The sequence below is a fragment of the Symphalangus syndactylus genome, chromosome 13, assembly GCF_028878055.3.
Source record: "Symphalangus syndactylus isolate Jambi chromosome 13, NHGRI_mSymSyn1-v2.1_pri, whole genome shotgun sequence".
NCBI classification, from domain to species: domain Eukaryota; kingdom Metazoa; phylum Chordata; class Mammalia; order Primates; family Hylobatidae; genus Symphalangus; species Symphalangus syndactylus.
Genome location: NC_072435.2, coordinates 80,919,226 through 80,938,429, shown reverse-complemented (window position 1 = coordinate 80,938,429; position 19,204 = coordinate 80,919,226). Strand labels below are relative to the sequence as shown.

At 35.2% G+C, this 19,204-nt stretch overlaps 1 protein-coding gene across 1 annotated transcript; it reads right to left on the bottom strand.

Moving 5' to 3' along the window:
- Positions 1-14,731: 14,731 nt before the first annotated feature.
- On the bottom strand, positions 14,732-15,100 carry LOC129459796 (p53 and DNA damage-regulated protein 1-like). The gene is given in 1 exon segment (XM_055237002.1): positions 14,732-15,100. A coding segment is annotated over 1 exon segment (369 nt).
- Positions 15,101-19,204: the final 4,104 nt, after the last annotated feature.

Genomic DNA, 19,204 nt, shown 5'->3' with positions numbered 1-19,204 from the left:
ACCTAAGCTGAATCTCAAGGGTGAGCCTGCTTTCATATATGTGAACCTGGCAACTCTTCACTCTGATGCATTAATTAAAGAATTCCCCTGATTCACCTGAAGGCACAATCCTGTTTCCATGTCCACAAAATGTAGTTACGTAGTCAACAACAAATAATTCAACACATATGAATTGCTTAACTACTACTCTAATTTCTTCTTTTGTATTCTCTTATATTAAAGTGATGAATAAGGCATGTCTTTGCCCTCAGGAAAATTCTAATCAAAAGAAATGTAAAAATGAGTTACAGGGTAAGGATGTGATTTTGCCATTCTTGTCAAGCAAGCCATTCAAATCACTGTAAGCATGTAAACTGCATAGGCTGCAAACCAAAGTTAGTTTGATGATATGAGAGGTTTCATGTGGCACTATCTTTGAAGAGTTATATCAATATTACAGGTCAATACAGAAATAAAAACTATTTTATACATATCTGACTTCTAGACCTGCCCACAGTTTTGCCACAACTATTCACAAAGGTTGGGAGACAGTCATGGGACAAGAAAGGTTGGACAAGGTGGGAGACAAGCTGGCTTATTCATGGGTCCTTGCAGTTTGTCTTGGCTGCAGGCACGGTGCTCTTAGTACACATCTATAAAACCTTACTTAGATTGCTGGAGCCAGAAGTTCTAGGGAACTCAAAATTAAAAAAAAAAAAAAAGGACAATGTGATGCCTCTTTTGTCTATTACAGAACATTCCTAGTGAAGCCTGGCTCAGTACCCTGTAAAGCCATTAATATTCCTGTAGTGGAGTGTATAGATGAGTCAGCTTAGAGCATATATATACTAAGTATATATATATACTTATATATACTTAGTATTCGAAACAGACTGTGTCACAAAGGAATGGGGAAGAGAATAGGAACTCTATGAACTGTCTTGTGTATATTATTTCTTTTGTCTGTGTTATAAAGAGGGACCATGTCAAAAAAAATCCTATGTTTTAATAGATTTTACAATCAGTTTTAACAGATCAGTTTAATGTGTAAGTGAAAGGGGGAAGGAAAAGAATAACCATGACATGTAATCGTTTTGATAAAAAGTTTAATGCCAAAGGAACATCAATGTACTTCTATAGCAATTAATATTTTTTATTTTATTACATCCACTTGTCCTAAGATACCTGAGGGCAGGAAGTTTCTTTCTTGTTTATTGCTGTGTCAGTAGTACTGAACAGACTTGTCCATACAAAAAATTCAGCACTCAATCAATATGTACTGAGTGAACTAAAGAAGATATGAATATAAAGAGTTGCAGGTTGCTTTTTAAAACTTGTTTCTGAAGAAAAAGATTTACAAGTTAAATATACCATTGACAATGGTTTTCTAAACTTTAGAATTTTGAATCTAATGTTATTTATAACATCTCCCTAAATTGAGTGTCAAAAGCTTTGTAAGTATATGGAACTTAGAATTTTAGTAAATGTTATTGCAACAGTGTAAGTCTTCCATATAAAATATTATCACATTATTTTACGAACAAAACACCTATAAAAAGCTGTATAAAAATTATACAGCTTATTATTTTTTTCGATTTTCTTTTTTCTTAAATGTTTTAAGAAGTCAACCAATATTCTATTATAATATTGTTTATTATAAACAACAATAATATATATAAAAAATATATATATAATGTATTTATGTCTAAAAAATTGTGCAAAACCAAACTGCTATCAAGGTAAATTTCAATTATTTGTCTTATAATACATGATATTTAAATATATAATTTGCTCACCTATTACAAATTTAATGTTAATTTGGGAAAGTAAGGTGGGAATTATTTTCTTATGCCAAAGTAGACAGATATAATTTTGAGAGGGGCAGGAAATGTACTTGCTCTCCCCATTGTGTAGAAATTATCCTTTTTATAAGGAACAGTTTTGGCAGCTGTGTGCATGTGGCCATGTAGATTGATCTGTGCTTCCTCAGCAAATCAAAACAAAAGGAAAGCACATTTTAGCTATCAGGCTGTAGATAATTGAAATTAAAATTGTGAAACTGTTTTTGACAAAAGAGTTTCCTCCTCAGAACTGAATATCAAAATGTGGTTTCCATTTTTTCCACTCACATGGCACAGCTTCCACTGTGGGTGACGTCCAAGATCCTGATTCAGGATGTGGACTAGGAGGGTCCAGGTCATGGTGACAGCAACCAAGGTTGTTGGATTTATTAATGTATTACTCATCTTGCTAAAACAAGGTTTAAAATAAATGGTCATATAGCATTGTCTTACCTTCTATTTCATTATTTTAATTTTAGTTTAATTACATAATCTAATTTGATTGAAGAAAATTAATTATAAAAAGTAGTTATACCTTGCATTTATGTAGAAAAAGAAAAGAAACAAACAACAACAACAACAACAACAAAAATAGATCCCTGAAAGCTCTGGGGAAACTATGTTTTAGGAAAAGCTCAACTTCTAAAATTTGACAATCTTTAATTGAAATGTACCTCTAAACATAGTGTGATAAACAAAAGTCTTTAGAACTATTTGACAATCAGGGCTGTGCTCCAGTTTCTAGCTTCTCTGCTCCAAAAAAGTTCTTTATAGTCAAGCTTATTTATCTTTAAACCACCATTAGATTGAAATAGATCAATAAAAGAGTTCACTGGAGTCCAATGAGGCATTGCTTTAATCGTGAAACATTACTCAAAAGCAAAAAAAAAAAAAAAAAAAAAAAAAAGTTAAGAGCTGTGTATATACAATTTTTTTAATCTTTAGACTATCAGGAGATTAAAATTGGTTAATAAAATAACTGGTGCTCAATGGGAGGTTTCTATAGTCAGAAAATACTATATGAAAGCAAAAATGATGAAAGTAAACTATTAGTTGTTTAAAACAGAAATTGATGCCCATCAATCAAGGTAAGACAATATTTTTAAATAATACAGTTTCTTCAGACTTCACTAATTTTACATGCACTTATTCATGTGTGTGTGTATTGTGTATTTAGTTCTTGCAATTCTATTACATGTGAAGATTTGTATAACATAATCAAAATTAAAAACTATTCGGCTGGGCACAGCGGCTAATGCCTGTAATCCCAGCACTTTGGAAGGCCGAGGCAGGCGGATCACGAGGTCAGGAGATTGAGACCATGAAGGTGAAACCCTGAAACCCTGTCTCTACTAAAAATACAAAAAAAAAAAAAAAAAAAAAAAAAAAAAATAGCCCGTCGTGGTGGCGGGCGCCTGTAGTCCCAGCTACTAGGGAGGCCGAGGCAAGAGAATGGCGTGAACCCGGGAGGCAGAGCTTGCAGTGAGCCAAGATCGCGCCACTGCACTCCAGCCTGGGCGACAGAGTGAGACTCCGTCTCAAACAAACAAAGAAACAAACAAAATCAAAAACAAAAACACTGTTCTAGCACTACAAAGATCTTCCTCATACTACCCCAGTAACCATCCCCCCTTCCCACTATTCCCTACTCCCTGAAAAATTTCTTCATTGATGATAACTGAAACATTATTCTGCTACCAAAATTATAAGGTTTTTAAAAAAGGATTGATACAAACTTCCAGTATATAGTTTTCATTGCAGTTTTTTCAGTGTCAACAAAACACTTCTCTGCTCACTGTAAACATGTATATTATAGGAAAATGCAGAGTTATAGTTAATTGACATTCTATGATACACACTATTATAGAAGATTTGGGGTAAGATAAATACATGATACAGATATAAAGCTGTCTCTAAGGCCATGACATGGATTTGGAAAGGCTTAGAGCATTGTAAGCCATTTTATGGATTTTACTTTTAGTCTGAGTATAAGGGTGGCTATTGCAAAATTTTGAACAAACAGCAATCTGGTTTTATTTATGCTTTAATAAGACTATACTGACTGCGGTGTTAAGACTGTAAGCAGAGGATACAAGCATTCAGTAAGATAGGGTAACAAGGTGGTAGCTGTGGATGTGATGAGAAATTATTAGCAACCATATTTGTCTGTATTTTGGAATAAAAGTAAATATTTCCTAACCAATCGTGTGTAGAGTATGACAGAAAGAAAGGAGACAAAGAGCACAGTGATATCTTAGGATGAGCCCTGGAACAAGGAGGTTGTCTTTCACAGAGAAAAGGTGAAATGGGCTGGGGGAGGGAGGAGAGTAAGAAATTATGACTTACTCTTTTTAGAAATCAATGCATGCACTGAAAGCGATTATTCAGCTTTCAATGTATGCATTGCATTGCTTACTAGAAACCATTGCAGTAGGTCTTTGTCTTATTTATTTATTCATTTACTTATTTTGTGGGGATGGAATTTCACTCTTTTGCCCAGGCTGGTGTGCAATGGCGTGATCTTGGCTCACTGTAACCTCCACCTCCCAGGTATCTGGGATTACAGGCACACACCACCATGCCTGGTTAATTTTTTTGTATTTCTAGTAAAGACGGGGTTTCGCTATGTTGGCCAGGCTGATCTCGAACTCCTGACCTCAGGTGATCCTCCCACCTCAGCCTCCCAAAGTGCTGGGATTACAGGCATGAGCCACAGTGCCTGGCCTGTCTTGATTCTTATTTACTATTATTTATTATTTATCTAGTTCTCTTCTTTTCTGCTACATCATCTGTTTATTCATTTGCCCAGTTGTTCTTCATTGTTTGCAAGGTTCAATATAAAAATATGTAAAAAGGATTTAAGGTCCAGGATAATTTTCTTATCCTCTATAGTAGATTTATTTTTCTTTATGCAAGTGTCTAGGGCTATTAATAGACCACAATGACCTTCATATTATCAAGAATTTAAATTAGAAGTTGCAAATATATTTTCCCCTTATTTGAGGGTTGTAGACCACCAGAATCCTAATCAAAAGTGTTGGTGAATTACCAATGTCTCTTAGCAAAATTTGAACCCAATTTTTATTTTCATTTCTATTAATTTTTCAAAAACTGTCATCAACTTCTTGATCTCACCAACCACTTCTTCCTGAAGTGGCAGATACTCCTAAAGGAAAAAATTGAGCTAAATACCAGGTTCATGTTTCTCTAAGTTTCATTTTCTTTTATTTTGGAATTTGGTCCTATAATTATCTTCCTAGCACTCCAAACACACATGTGTGCACATGCACAGACACATACGCAGATACACACTTTCTTAATTTGCCTTACTGAGAGGGTTGAACCGAATTACAATTGCTACTACCAGAAGAAGGACTCCTGGGCCATTAAATAATTTTTTTTACATGTAAATCCATATTTTATGCCTAATAATAAGAAAGTGAAAAGGTAAAAGTTTAAGAAGTGAATAAACGAAGGTGCTTTTATATTAAAAAAAAAAACACTGTTTACAATCCCACTCTAGGTGGTGGGATATAGTAAGAAACGGATAGATTGCCAAGACACCTGCTATTCTGGAACTGACATTCTACCGGGGGAAGACAGGAAAGGACCAAAAAGGAAAAAAACAAAAAACAGATACCACAAATGCTAGCATGGATTTTAAGGAGGCTCCTGTAACATAGAGCAGGCAGCAGATACTCTATATTGAATGGTCTGAAAAGGACAGTCTACGGACAGGACACTGAATCCAAGAAATGAAAGACAAGAAGAAGGAAGCTATATGACAATCTGGCAAAGTGGCATATGTCTGAGGAATAAGAAGGGGCAAATGCACCTGTACTGTATGGATCACAGGAGAGAATTATAGAAGACTTTGTGAGATCAAGTGAGGATAAAGTGATATGGAGCCCGGAGACCCAGATAAGAAATGTGATAAATTAAAAATATGCCTGCCTTGGTTTATCTAATACACCCAACCTCCAACCACATAATGAGGAGAACAAGTAAGTTTAACTCTTGCCTGTTGGAAAATCATCAAATATATATTAGGAAAGGCCTTTTTTATATCTTTCTTCTAAAATATCTCTTATTTCTTCTTGTAATGACTTTTGAGTTTTTTGTTTGTTTGTTTGTTTTGCTCTTGTTTTTTTGAGATGGAGTCTCAGTTTGTCACCCAGGCCGGAGTTATAGTGGTGTGATCTCGACTCACTGCAAGTCCCAGGTTCAAGCAAACCTCCCACCTCAGCCTCCTGAGTAGCTGGGTTTACAGGCACCTGCCACCCCATCCAGCTAATTTTTTTGTATTTTTAGTAGAGACAGAGTTATACCATGTTGGCCAGGCTGGTCTCGAACTCTTGACCTCAAATGATCTGCCCACATTGGCCTCCCAAAGTGCTGGGATTAAAGGTGTGAGCCACCGCACCTGGCCCCTTTTAATGACTTTTAAACTGATATGTTATCAGGCTAAACCAGTGGGTTGATGATGCACATTTATTTATTTTTCTCTCTTGGAATCAAAATAAAATGAGATAAAATGAAACAGCATAAACCTAGAAGTAACAAATCACCATTTTATAATCTCCAAAGTAATCATTGATTTAGGCAAGATCATTAATGCATAAAAATGTTAAAAGTAAATGCAAATTTAAAAATGTAGTTCTGCATTAGAGAGTTAATAGCCATCCTCACTTGATGTCCATGATATAGCAAGAATTCCATTTTCCAGATCCTGCAAATATGTTAGTGATAGCTTAATGTCCCATGAGGATTCTTGAGGATCATGAGAAACTACACTAAAATATGATATATGATCTCATTTCCTGTGTGCCACTGTATTTGCCACATACCTATATATATACAGGCATATATACATATGCCTGTGTATATATTTGACAAATTAAACTAGGACATTTATTTAATTTAGAGTTCTCCCTTTCTCTCTCTCTCTCTCTCTTTCTCTCTCTCTGTGTTTGTGTGCATGTTTGATCACTTCTTACAACCCAGTTGCATGTATAAAACATTCCTCAAGTCATACCACTTTCGTAATACATAGTTTTAGAAAACTCAAATTAAAAAAAAACACAGATATTCTATGTCACAATGGCCAGTAATAATAAAGGCAAAACATTAATATTAAATGCAGGGTTGTAATGACAAACAAGAAAAATTCAATGACTAGGGGTAGACTATACATCTAGAAAAATGGGTGGTCCAGGAGTACAGCTATGTAATCCAGACCTGTTCAGGAAGTGTTTGAGGTTTGGTGCCATCTCGTGGCACTTTTCTGCTATGGCCTAAATATCAATGGAGATGATCCTGGGTCCTTATGTTGAGGACTACTGCTATCTTGTGCTTTGTATAACATCTAGAGTGTTGGAGGGCTTTTCTCAGCATGGTTGCTTTAAGCAGCTCTGCATAGGGATGACTCAGAAAGGGGCTTTGTCCATGTTCCTAGTGTTATCTTAGTAGTTTTCTGCTGTTGCTTATTTCATGCAGGCCTTATGGTAGGAACAGGGAAATTTCTCAGTTCTCTTATTCCAGCCTCAGTCTTAGGTAAGCCCTGTGCACTTACCCTTCCAGGATGGGGCTTTCTGAGCATTCCTTATATCTCCCAGCAACTCACCCTTCCCAATCCCCTGCCAACCAGAACTCTGCCTTGTAAGGATGAGGAGGGTCTAGGCCAAGAGTGCCTTTCCTGTCTGTCTCCAGTGGCTTTGCTTTGTATTACTGCAAAAATATAAAACCCTGAGCATTCTTGCCTCTGCCAAGAGTCTGGGTTTCATGTCTGTTCTCTAGCAGCAGCATTTGAATACTGCAATCTCATTTGCATACCTGCACCACTGACAGTGGGGGTGGGACTTGTCAGGCTGTTTTCGCTGATCCCAGTCTTTCTCACATGCACCCAGTGGAGGCCCATGTTAAAAAGCTGGTAAGGAAGTGCCGAGGTACCTCATGTTTGAAGTTTTGAGAAATTCTAAATTCTCATGATCTCCCAAATTTAATCTTCAAAAATTCATTAACATTTTAGATGTTTTCCTCTTAGCATGTTTACGTCAGCTGCTTCTTCCTCTCATACTCTGCTAAAGGAAAAATAGTTGACATGTACACTATCTTTTTGGAGGGGATTGTCACCTTTTTGGAATTCAGTTCACCTAGTTGTCTTTCAACCTCAATTCTCTGATGAGCGCAGAAAAGTTATAATTTCATAGGTTATACTTTCTCTTTTTCCTTTATTTTCTTTTTTTGATATTAGAGTAGTAGTGACATTGTCTTGAGTCTTAAGATTTTCCACATCCTAACTGGAAGTAGAGCTCACACTAATCATATTAAACAATAATTATATAAATGTCAGTTTCACTTCCATAGATCTCTTGTAGACAAGGCATTTTTATATTCCCAATGCCTAGTGGTATTTATTTATTATATTGTTGTAGTGGATTGTTCACATGTCTGTCTCTCTAACTAGATTACAAACACATCTGAAGCAGTGACTGAGTCTCACACATTATTGTAATAATAATAGAGCTTATATTTACTGAGAGCTTGCTATAAATGTGGTCTGCTCGTTATAAACCCTTCATATTTACAATCTCATTTAGTATCATCACCAACTTTATAACGTAGGCATTATCATTCTAACCTGAAGTTCAGTAAGCAAACACAGACAGGGCAGGGCAAGGTATACAGGCATGCGACCTCTATAGTAAAAAGTATAGGGCATTATTCTGAGAAGGGCCCCACACTTAGTTTTAAACTCCCACAACACAAATTTACCTATGTAGCAAAGCTGCACTTGTACTCTTGAACTTAAAGTATGAGTTTTAAAAGAAGAAATATCAGTAATACATTTTTTAAAAAGAATCTGCTATTGCCACCTAGAAATTCCTAATACTTTTATTTTTGAATTACGAGTAAGGTCTATGAGATATGGAGCATGCCAGCAAGCGGCGGAGACTGGCCTCAGGAAGTCCCTGCAAGTGCAGACTCAGGATTTTGAGCCTTAGGCTTTAAGCAATTGGCCTGGTGCCCCATCACACAGGTATAGGCTTCAGGGCAGTTCAGGGGGTATTCTGGGGTCCCAAGAAAACCAGGTGGCACCTGGGTCCAGATTAGGAGCCATGGTGAGACGCAGTAGAGATGGCAGTAGTGGTTCTAGCCACAAGAGAGAAGTGAGGCTCCATATATCAGCAGCACTAGGCCCCATGGAGAGAGTATGGCTGGATCATCCATCCCCAGAGCCCATCCTTGTGGTTTGTGCACAAATATTAACTCTCTAAACTGAGGGCTGGACAAGAACTGTTAACGCACAGGCAATATACTATGTCAGCAAATAATTAAAAAATAAAATTTACACATAAATGTTGCAATAAACATACCACGAAGTGGCTAAAATTCTTCAAAGTGTTTGGAATATCCAGTTTTGAAAACTGCTGCAATTTTGGAAAGCAGGTATCAACAGTCTTAAAAATAAAAATTAAATTTAAAGATCACCATATTCAACAGAAAAGAACATGATTTCCATATGAATCTTCAAATAAACTAAATTCTCAGGATAACCTACATTTAATCTTTAAAAATTCATTAAAATTTCAGATGTTTTCTTCTTAGTATGTTTGTCAGTTGCTTTTTCCTCTCACACTCCCCTAAAGGAAAAATAGTTTGCATGTCCACTATCTTTTTGGAATAAAGATAACTTTAAAATTAATAAGAAAAGCAACTCTAAAATTAAATTTTCTCTCCTAATTGAAGATACAAAGACAATGCATTACCAGGCATTTTCAATTTTTGAATTTTATACATATATATATATAATGAATCCATTTTTAATTTCTTAAATTGATTCTACAAGTTACAGGGAATGTCTGAAGAAGTGTTAAAACAATATTGTGTAAGTTTAAATTTAAAATTAAACTCAGAATACATAAAATTGATTTGTATTGAGTCATAAATACTCTACACAGCTTTAGTAGTTTACCAAAAATATTCTTCTCAAAATAGAAAATTATTTGTGGCCTTGCATTTCTCAAGAGCAATTGATGTCACTTTCACATATATTTTTAGAAAATTTAAGTATAAGTTTTGATGACTTAATAAACAAATTTGCAGAAGTGATCCAGAAAAATCTTATGATTAATCAAGATACCACATTAATAAAGTATTAAAAGATATTGACATTTTCAATGACATAGAATCCTGGTGAGTGAATATGTTCCCTGATGTCCCTAGATACTAAGACAAACCTCAATCTTGAAAATTTTGATTCTGTTCAATTTAAATCTGTTTTTCAATATTTTGTTTATCTTTCACTATTTGTTGTATTACATAAATTTATGACACCAAAATGTTTTTTGTTTGTAAATTTATGTTTATATTCATGTATCATGGTTATCTATTACATTTTATAATTAACAAATTTTTTAAAACTGTTTAATTTTTAATTACATTTAATATAACTTTTCTTCCTGCATTTCTTTTGAGGTAACCCACATTATCCTTTTGCAGTAGGCCTCACAAATTTTGCAGCTAGTCAAGCATATAGACAAAGTAAACTGCATAAAAACTCATAGCTAGCAAATAAGTCAGTATTTCAACTCAGAAAGTCTAGCCCCAAATCTCTTAATCACTAGGCTATCTATACAATTTCTACATTAAGGAATCAAAGCCCGTGAGGGCAAATGGAGTGTAGGACATGATCAATAAGTAATAATCCAGGTAGAAGGGAGAACTACGTCTCATTGGACAATGCCAGTATGGTCTCCTGGAGCTGTTGATTTCAAAAGTTGCTGTTACCATGAATAACCAGATGATATTAATAAGCACAAGATAATACAATTTTAAAGAACTTGCATTAGTTTGTTAGAGCTGCTTTAGCAAAGTTTCACAACTTTGGTGACTTAACCAAGAGAAATGTACTTTTTCATAGTTCTGAAGATTAGGAGCCAGAGAAAAGGTAAAGGCAGGGTCAGTTTCTTCTGAGGGCTGTGAGGGAGGTATCTGTTAAACTACTCTTTTCTTGGCTTATACATGGATGTCTTCTCTCAGTGTCTTCACATTTTTTTTCTATATACATCTCTGTGTGCAAATTTTCCCTTTTTAGATAGATATCAATCATATTGGATTAGGGGACACCGTAATGACCTTATTTTAACTTGATAACCTCTATAGAGACACTAAGTACCATTGTGAGGTACTAAGGAGTAAGGACTTCAATATATGAATTTGGGCGGACACAGTTCAACCCATAACAATGCTATATGTTTTAAAGTGTTTTCACAGTGTGCTTTTATTTTTGCTTGGAGTAGGACTAAATGAAATGAAGAACTACAAAGGAAAATATAATAATTTCTACAATGAATAAAAAGACAGTAATGTCTTAAATTATATGGAATGATGGTGAATATGTTTCTTAATGTCCCTAGATACTAAGACATATTTCAATCTTTAGGACATTGATTCTGTTCAATTTAAATCTGTTTTTCAGTATACCACTAATATTAATCAAATTCAGTATTTTGTAAAAATAGCATGTCCTCCACTAGAAAAATAATTTAAAAATTAAATTCTATTGCAGAAAATTGCCTTAGGTAAAAAAAAAAAAAAAAAAGCAACACTAAAATTTAGGGGGAAAATATACATATTTTTCTGAATATGTATATTTTGTATGTACATATATATGTCTCTCTCAAAAATTATGGAATAGTTAGAGAAATGGTGTCACTGAAAATAAATTGGCAGCGACTAAGATAGACTGAGGAACAATAAATACTAAAGAACAGCTATATTTTATTATTTTAAAAATCAGAAAAAGAAAAATATAAAGTTTTCTTAAAGTAGGAAAAAACGGCATTTTTTTCAGAATATCTTCAGTAAGCAGCCACTTTCCAGAGCTGTGAACCGTGGAGATAGGTCATAGTGTTCAGCTGTGTAAAGTAAGGCACAGAGAAGGAGGTCCAGTAGGTTGTAAAAGTAACAATATTCATGACTTACTGTCTTTCATATTTTATATCATACTTGCACTGTTGTACAATTTCTAGGGACTTTCAGAGGAATCGTAGTAGCTACAGTGAATTATTTACCTGCACATGAACACAAAACAAAAACATGGAGTTAGTCCATGTTCCCAAATATGCATTTGAGAGAGAAGAGTTGTAAATCTATAGAAGAAAATCTCTTAAAGCTAAGGGTTTGTGTTGAAGTAGGAAATGTTCCTAATGCTTCAGAGGACAGTTACTTGGGTGCGGCTTTTGTTTCTGCTCTGTGTATTTGAAATCAAAGGTTTATAATGCCTATACTTTTAAAAAGAGAGTGACTTTCACAGTATCCTTATACTCTTAAGTTTAAAAGTTTACTTATTTTGTTTTTCAATGCCATATCTAATTAGGACCAACATTGTTAAGAAACCTAGGTTAATATTTGCTAACCTAAATATTAGTAAAAATTCTTAGACTTTCAAATAAGGCATTTTGTCCTCTTATATTTCTCAGCTTATTGTATGAAGAAAATGGCAAGTAACATTTAGATTATGAAAAGGGAACCTGGAGCATTTATTCAATTACCAGTATAGAGTAGTACAACTACAACTCCAAACCAATAAATTATGCAGTTTAATTCAGTAAGTGTTTTTCTAAGCTACAAGGAATCCTATAATGGGAATAGAAAATTTAAAAAAGGAAAAAATATTGTGAATTTACAAATTGTATTTTATTTTAGGAGAAACTAGTGTTCAGTTATTTTTTTCTACCCTACCATACACAGTAGACCAGCAGAGTGAGCACGCTGGTTTTGCATGACAGTTGTGGTAGGCAGAATTCTAAGATGGTCTTCATAATCCCCACCCCTAGTATCCAATTCTGTGCATAAGCTTCTCTCTTTGTTTGCAGACAGAAACTTTACCTCACTTTTAACCAAGAATATGGCAAAGTAAAGGAATTTTGCAGACATAAGGTTTCTAATAAAAAGGAAGATTATCCTGGGAGGACTTGACATAACTAAGTAAGCCTCTTAAAAGAAGAACCAGGCATTCCCTCAAAGAGACTCGAAGCAGTAGGGATTCTTGCCTGCTGGTCTTGAAGAAGAAACAGCCTTATTTTCTGAACTACCTATGCAGAAGGCTACCTCTAGGAACTGTGAACATCAGTCTCACAAACACAAGGAATTGAATTCTGCAAACAACTTGAATGATTTTAGAAGAGGATCTCAAGCTCCAGATGAGAATACAATCCTGGTCACCTTTATTGCAGCCTTTTGAGATCAATAAGAGGACACACTTATGCTATGCCCAGACTCCTGACCCATGCAAACTTGAAGGTAATAAATATATATTGTTTTAAGCCACTATTTGAGGTAATTTTTATACAGCAATAGAGAACTAACATACGTAACAATCATCAAGTGTGCTAAAACATAACTGCAGAGAGGTCATCAGAAAAATGTTATTGGTCATAGCCTTTATATAGATCTTACAGTCTAAATGTTTCAATATTTATTTTCAGTTGCTTACACAAATATAATCACACACACACGCAGACACACACATACAGGTACACATGCATATGTATACCTGAGAAATTCTAAAGTGAAAAATTAATCACATTTAAATAACAGTTGTTAAATTACTGAATCCAGCATAGCTTGGCTTCGGGTAAGGTTTATCCCAGCATTTATAAGTATCCCAACTTGTAGGCACTTGCCCATTTTAAAAATATGACTATCAGTATGCTTCCTGTTCTACTTTAGGTCACATGGCATGACTTCAAGATAAAACATAACTCTGTAATTCTATATAAATAGTAGGTTAACTGTTGACAGAAGATTTTTGAAGTTTAGATAGATTAAAACTATAAAAACCAAGAAAAATTTCATGTAATTTATATTAATAGAGAATAATTTATCAGAGTAGAAAGACCATCATCATTCACAGAGATACAAAAATCACCAAACAAACTTAGTTTAATAGTAGGCTTTAAATAGAAAGATAAAATATGACATGAAGCATTAGGTATTTATTTATATTACTTTTACAATCAAAGTTGAAGAAATATTTCCATGTGTATTTGATTTTTCTTTTTTTTTTTTTTTTTTTTTTGCCCTGACAGCACATTCACACCGGGACCGCAGACCACTAAAGGCAGAAGGTACTCTGAGCAGGCAGACCTGGCCAGGCCCTGCTTTCAGACGTGGTGGGGTGGCATTCTTGACACGTGTCGTATGCTCAGGGGCACACCCACTCACTCATCCCTGGTGCAGGACTCTGCAACACCCTCGTGACCAAAGAGCAGCCACAGATGGCTGATAAGCAGCATCTACTCTTGGAAGCAGGCAGGAAAAAAGGGACAAAACTGGAGGCAGTAGGGAGAAATGTGTGTGTCTGCCCATGGAAGGCTGTGGTGAACCACAAAGAACCACAATTCTGTCCTTTACTCAGAAACCACCCGTGAGCCTCCTGCTTTATTCCAATTCCATTGCACCTGCCTGAAATTGTCTCTCTCCTTTCTAAGAGGAACACTGGAGCACAGCTTCCATTGTCCCTCTCCCTTCCTTCCTGCTCAGGGCCCATGTGAATGGCAGGTCATTGTTGAGAAGTGCCTGTTGCAGTCATTCTCACACCCCACAGCCACTGCCACACACACCCACTGGTGACTGCCAGGGCCTGTCAAGAGACCTTATGTCCACTGAGCCCTGGTGTTGAGGTCCAGCAGCCACCGACAGGTTGAGTGTTCCCTCCTGCCATCAAAGAGCACCCAAGTACTTCAGACAAAGAGGCTTCGTACAGGAGCTATGGCCAGATTCTTTACACCTGACCCCTTACAGGAGAGCCTGTCCTTACAGGTGTCAAGGTTGGAGGGTCTTGGGTCCTCCATGACCCCAGGGAGAGGAGCTGGTCACTGGTGCCCCATCTTGATTCTTGTATCTCATCCTTTCAAGAAGAACTTGAGAACTTTAAGTTCATCCTGACTGAAGAGGTTCAAGTTAAAACTCTTCGGCTCTGGTTTGCCTTGGGCCTCATTGTTTTTGGATTAGTTCTATTTATCCAGATGATCCTGATTTTGCTTAATCATTTCCTTCACCTGAGGGTGAGGCATCTTGACAAACATGTTCCTGAAGCAAACCACATCTTCAGAGAGGCTGAGACCATTCTGCAGGGCTCTCAGGCCCTCTGGGTTTTTATTCCTTTTAGTGTCCACATCCACAATCTGCTGCTTGTCCACCAGCACCTCCTCAACAAGCTCCTCCACCTCGAACAGGTACCACAGAACTTGCTCTGCATCAGGTGACAGCATGGCACCAACCAACTCGGGTGCACAACCCCTCATTTAATGTTTCAATGCTGGAAGAAACTGCTCCATCATGCAATTAAAATAGTGTACAGTGTTTTGAAATTAACATCTTGCCACCAGCAATCTTATGTGTATATATTTAACTTTAGATTAAAGTCAAATAGGGCCTAAATGTGATTTGTTTCACCTTAATAAAAATTTCAATATTCCAAAAGTGATCTAGTCATCTTGGAGCTTAATGAATGTTTTTTCTTCCTTTTTTTTATTATTATTATACTTTAAGTTTTAGGGTACATGTGCACAACGTGCAGGATTGTTACATATGTATACCTGTGCCATATTGGTGTGCTGCACCCATTAACCCGTCATTTAGCATTAGGTATATCTCCTAATGCTATCCCTCCCCCCTCCCCCCACCCCACAACAGTCCCCTGTGTGTGATGTTACCCTTCCTGTGTCCATGTGTTCTCATTGTTCAATTCCCACCTATGAGTGAGAACATGCGGTGTTTGGTTTTTTGTCCTTGCGATAGTTTGCTGAGAATGATGGTTTCCAGCTTCACCCATGTTCCTACAGAGGACAAGAACTCATCATTTTTTATGGACAAATTTACAAGAAAAAACAACCCCATCAAAAATTGGGCGAAGGATATGAACAGACACTTCTCAAAAGAAGAAATTTATGCAGCCAAAAAACACGTGAAAAAATGCTCATCAAAAAAATTTCACTGGCCATCAGAGAAATGCAAATCAAAACCACAATGAGCTACCATCTCACACCAGTTAGAATGGCGATCATTAAAAAGTCAGGAAACAACAGGTGCTGGAGAGGATGTGGAGCTTAATGAGTGTTGCTTCCCCATTGCCAGGCAGGGGCAAGATGCCACTTCTACCTCAAAACTCTTCTAGGAGTTTTATAAATTTGAATTTTGCATTTAGGTCTATGATCTATCTTGAGTTAATTTTGGGAAGAGTGTAAGGTCTGTGTCTAGATTTTTTTTTTAATGTGGAAGTCCAGTTGTTCCAGAACCATTTGTTAAAAAGATTTATCTTTTTTTTGTTGTATTGTCTTTGTTCCATTGTCAGTGATCAATTGACTATTTATATGGACCTATTTCTGGGCTCTACTTAAGGGAATATTTATAAATATCATTTGGGACCCTTCTGTGAGGAAGACTTGACCTTATCCTTCATTTATTCATTTAATCAATAATTTGGCCATATAAATATGTATTCCTGTATATTTATTTTATATTTTGAGTTATAATTCAATACTACCTTGTTTATTTTATTTTTAAAGTTATTCTAGTTTTGGCCATTGAGAGCTCTTTTAAATTGGTTCCTGTGTCACTTTGACATAACCTCATTCTCTTTTGTTTGAGTTTTTTCTTACTTTCTGACACTATACGTATGATGCTCTTTTATTTTATTTAATTGCCTTAGTACCAGAATCTGCCATTTCTCCAAGGAGCCCTGGCTCATTTCATTGGAAAATGGTAGCTCTTGCCTTTTATACATTGCTAATTTGTTTTCTTAGAGATAATTTATACCAAAAATCTCCCAAACTAGTTCTTTGTCACTGAAACACCGTTAATAGAAGATTTTTTTCCTCTGTATTCTGTCATAATAAATGTCATGGCAGGGCAGTCTACACAACTGACCCACAAAACAAAATAAAACGAAACTAAGCCTGAGCTTCATCACTGATTCTTCGTGTTCCCTTAGGCCACATATAAAACAAACAAACAAAAAACCAACATGTTTTCTTTATTATATTTTGCTGCTGTGGATGCTTATTTTCTCATTCTGCCTCAAAAATTGCCTTATTCCCATGTATTTTCCATAATAAGGCAAAATTATGGTAAACTCTGGTATAACGTTACTGAGGAAATCAAGAATAATTATTTCTACCTGTCTCATCATTGCCACCTGGCATCACTTCCCGCTTCCTCTCCAACCATCCAGCAGCATTGAATTTCTTAAGGTCTCCCAGGAGCCTCAGGCTATCTCACCTCCTGTCTCTACCCATGTTGTTCCCTCTGTTTGCAACACTTTTCTTTGACACTGACTCCATTAAGTAGAATTCACTCTTCATGTTCAAATTTAAGTTTCACTTATTTGCCCCACCATGAACAGTAGCAATCCAAAAAAGTAATTTACACAAACTTTGAAATGCATATTTTCCATTAATAGAACCCATGTTTAATAAGCAATATATATGTTAGAAATCAAGAGAAAATAGAATTTTTTAAAAAATGAAGGCTTTATGTATTTATAATCCTTTAAATATTTTGTGCATATTATTTTATTATGAAAGCTATTTATAATATGAAGTAGAACTAAGTTTACTTTTCATTTGTTTCTTCTTATAAATACTATATTCCCTGAGATAAATCAATAAATAAGAATATATAATTTATTAGTGATAATAATGATAATCATTTCTGGAAAAATGACAGGCAATCCTCTGAATTAAACTCCAAGTCTCATATAATATATCATCATCTAGCTAGTTAGAAATGAACTTGGGCATTCTTCATAAGCATGTATAATCTTGTGTTTCAAAAGTTGGAAAATAATTGTATATTTTCTTCAAAAACAAGTAGATTGATAGAGCAAGCATATGATTATTATTGTGCCAAACTTTCATTTTAGTTGGACTTTAAACATATATATACTCGTTTTCTAGTTTAACCTAGAAAGCTTATTCTAGCATAATATTAAAACAGTAATGTAGTATAACTTAGTGGTAAGCAAAGAATTTGGCTGATAAAAAATAATTTCTGCCCCTGCCTTCTCTAACATTCAAGATTCTTTTCATTAGCATAACCTTTAAATCTTCATAAGACACATTGTTTATGAATATGCCCAAGGTATAATATTTCTGTTGAAAAGCAACCTATTAATTAAGAGTAAGGCATGGCAGCCAACCAGCAGAAAACAAATTATTGAGAACATAGGCTTGGGGCATGATACTTCTGTATATGTGCAAGTGAATGTGTGAGTGTGCCTATGTCTCTGTGGGTATATGCCTATAAAAGCTGCCAACAAAATGACAGGTTAACAGGAGTTGATTAAAGGATTGGCATATCCAACGGGTTTAAGATAGTTTATGTCAATAAATATATGGTGAAAAAGGTATCTTATAAAAATATCAGTAAGGGAAAACTTAAAACCAGCATAATATTAATAATTTAAAAATATATACATTATCATCGACTCGCTCTTTGGGAGATAGAAGAACTATGAACATATTCCTTTCTCAAACAAATTACAATGCAATTCAAGAAGTGAGGAAAACACACTTAAAGTGACAGCAAATAACAGTAATGCAATTAGATGCAAAACAAATGTGATGACTCTAAAAGCTGCAGGAAGTGAACAAAAAGCTATTACTCAAAAAGTATTCACGGAGATCTTGCAATCTACATGTGTCTGGAAGTGTAATACACAAACAGAGAGCGTGCAGTCATAGCGGAAGGGAAAGATATTTTATCTGAAAGCAAAAGCATGATGGAAAGCGTAGAGAGAGGATTAAACATGGCAGGTTTATAGAATAGGTAAATCTTTTCTGAAACAGGCTTTATAAAGCTTGTTGAGGTCAAAGTAAAGTTATACTAACATTTGTATAACTTTTCCTATACTTTTTTCAGTATACTTTGAAGATGTTGCTTATTTGCCTTAAATGGTACTCCCAAACTCCTCTAATTACCAAGTGATCACTAAACATAGTTGAGCCTAACGTTTTGAATCTGCTGAATTGCAACTACTTGTTTCCTGCTAGTTTTGCAAGGTAGCTTGTGAGAATTAAATAAGGTTGCATATAAAAATGTTCTGAATGTTGTAATTATAATTTGAGTATATAATAATAAGATAAGCTGCTACTTAATAATTCTAACTTGATTCTTCATATATTCATGCTCAATATTTTAAATAAATACAATAATGTAAAAATAAAAATAATAGAATATTTTATGAAACCACAAGTGAAGTAACCAGTGTTTCAGGCTTCTCATTCCTTGATCAAAAATTTCAATCTCCAATTCTAAAACTGCAATACACTGCAGGCTACAAAACTGCTTCTGCAATTTGCCTTCAATAATGAAGA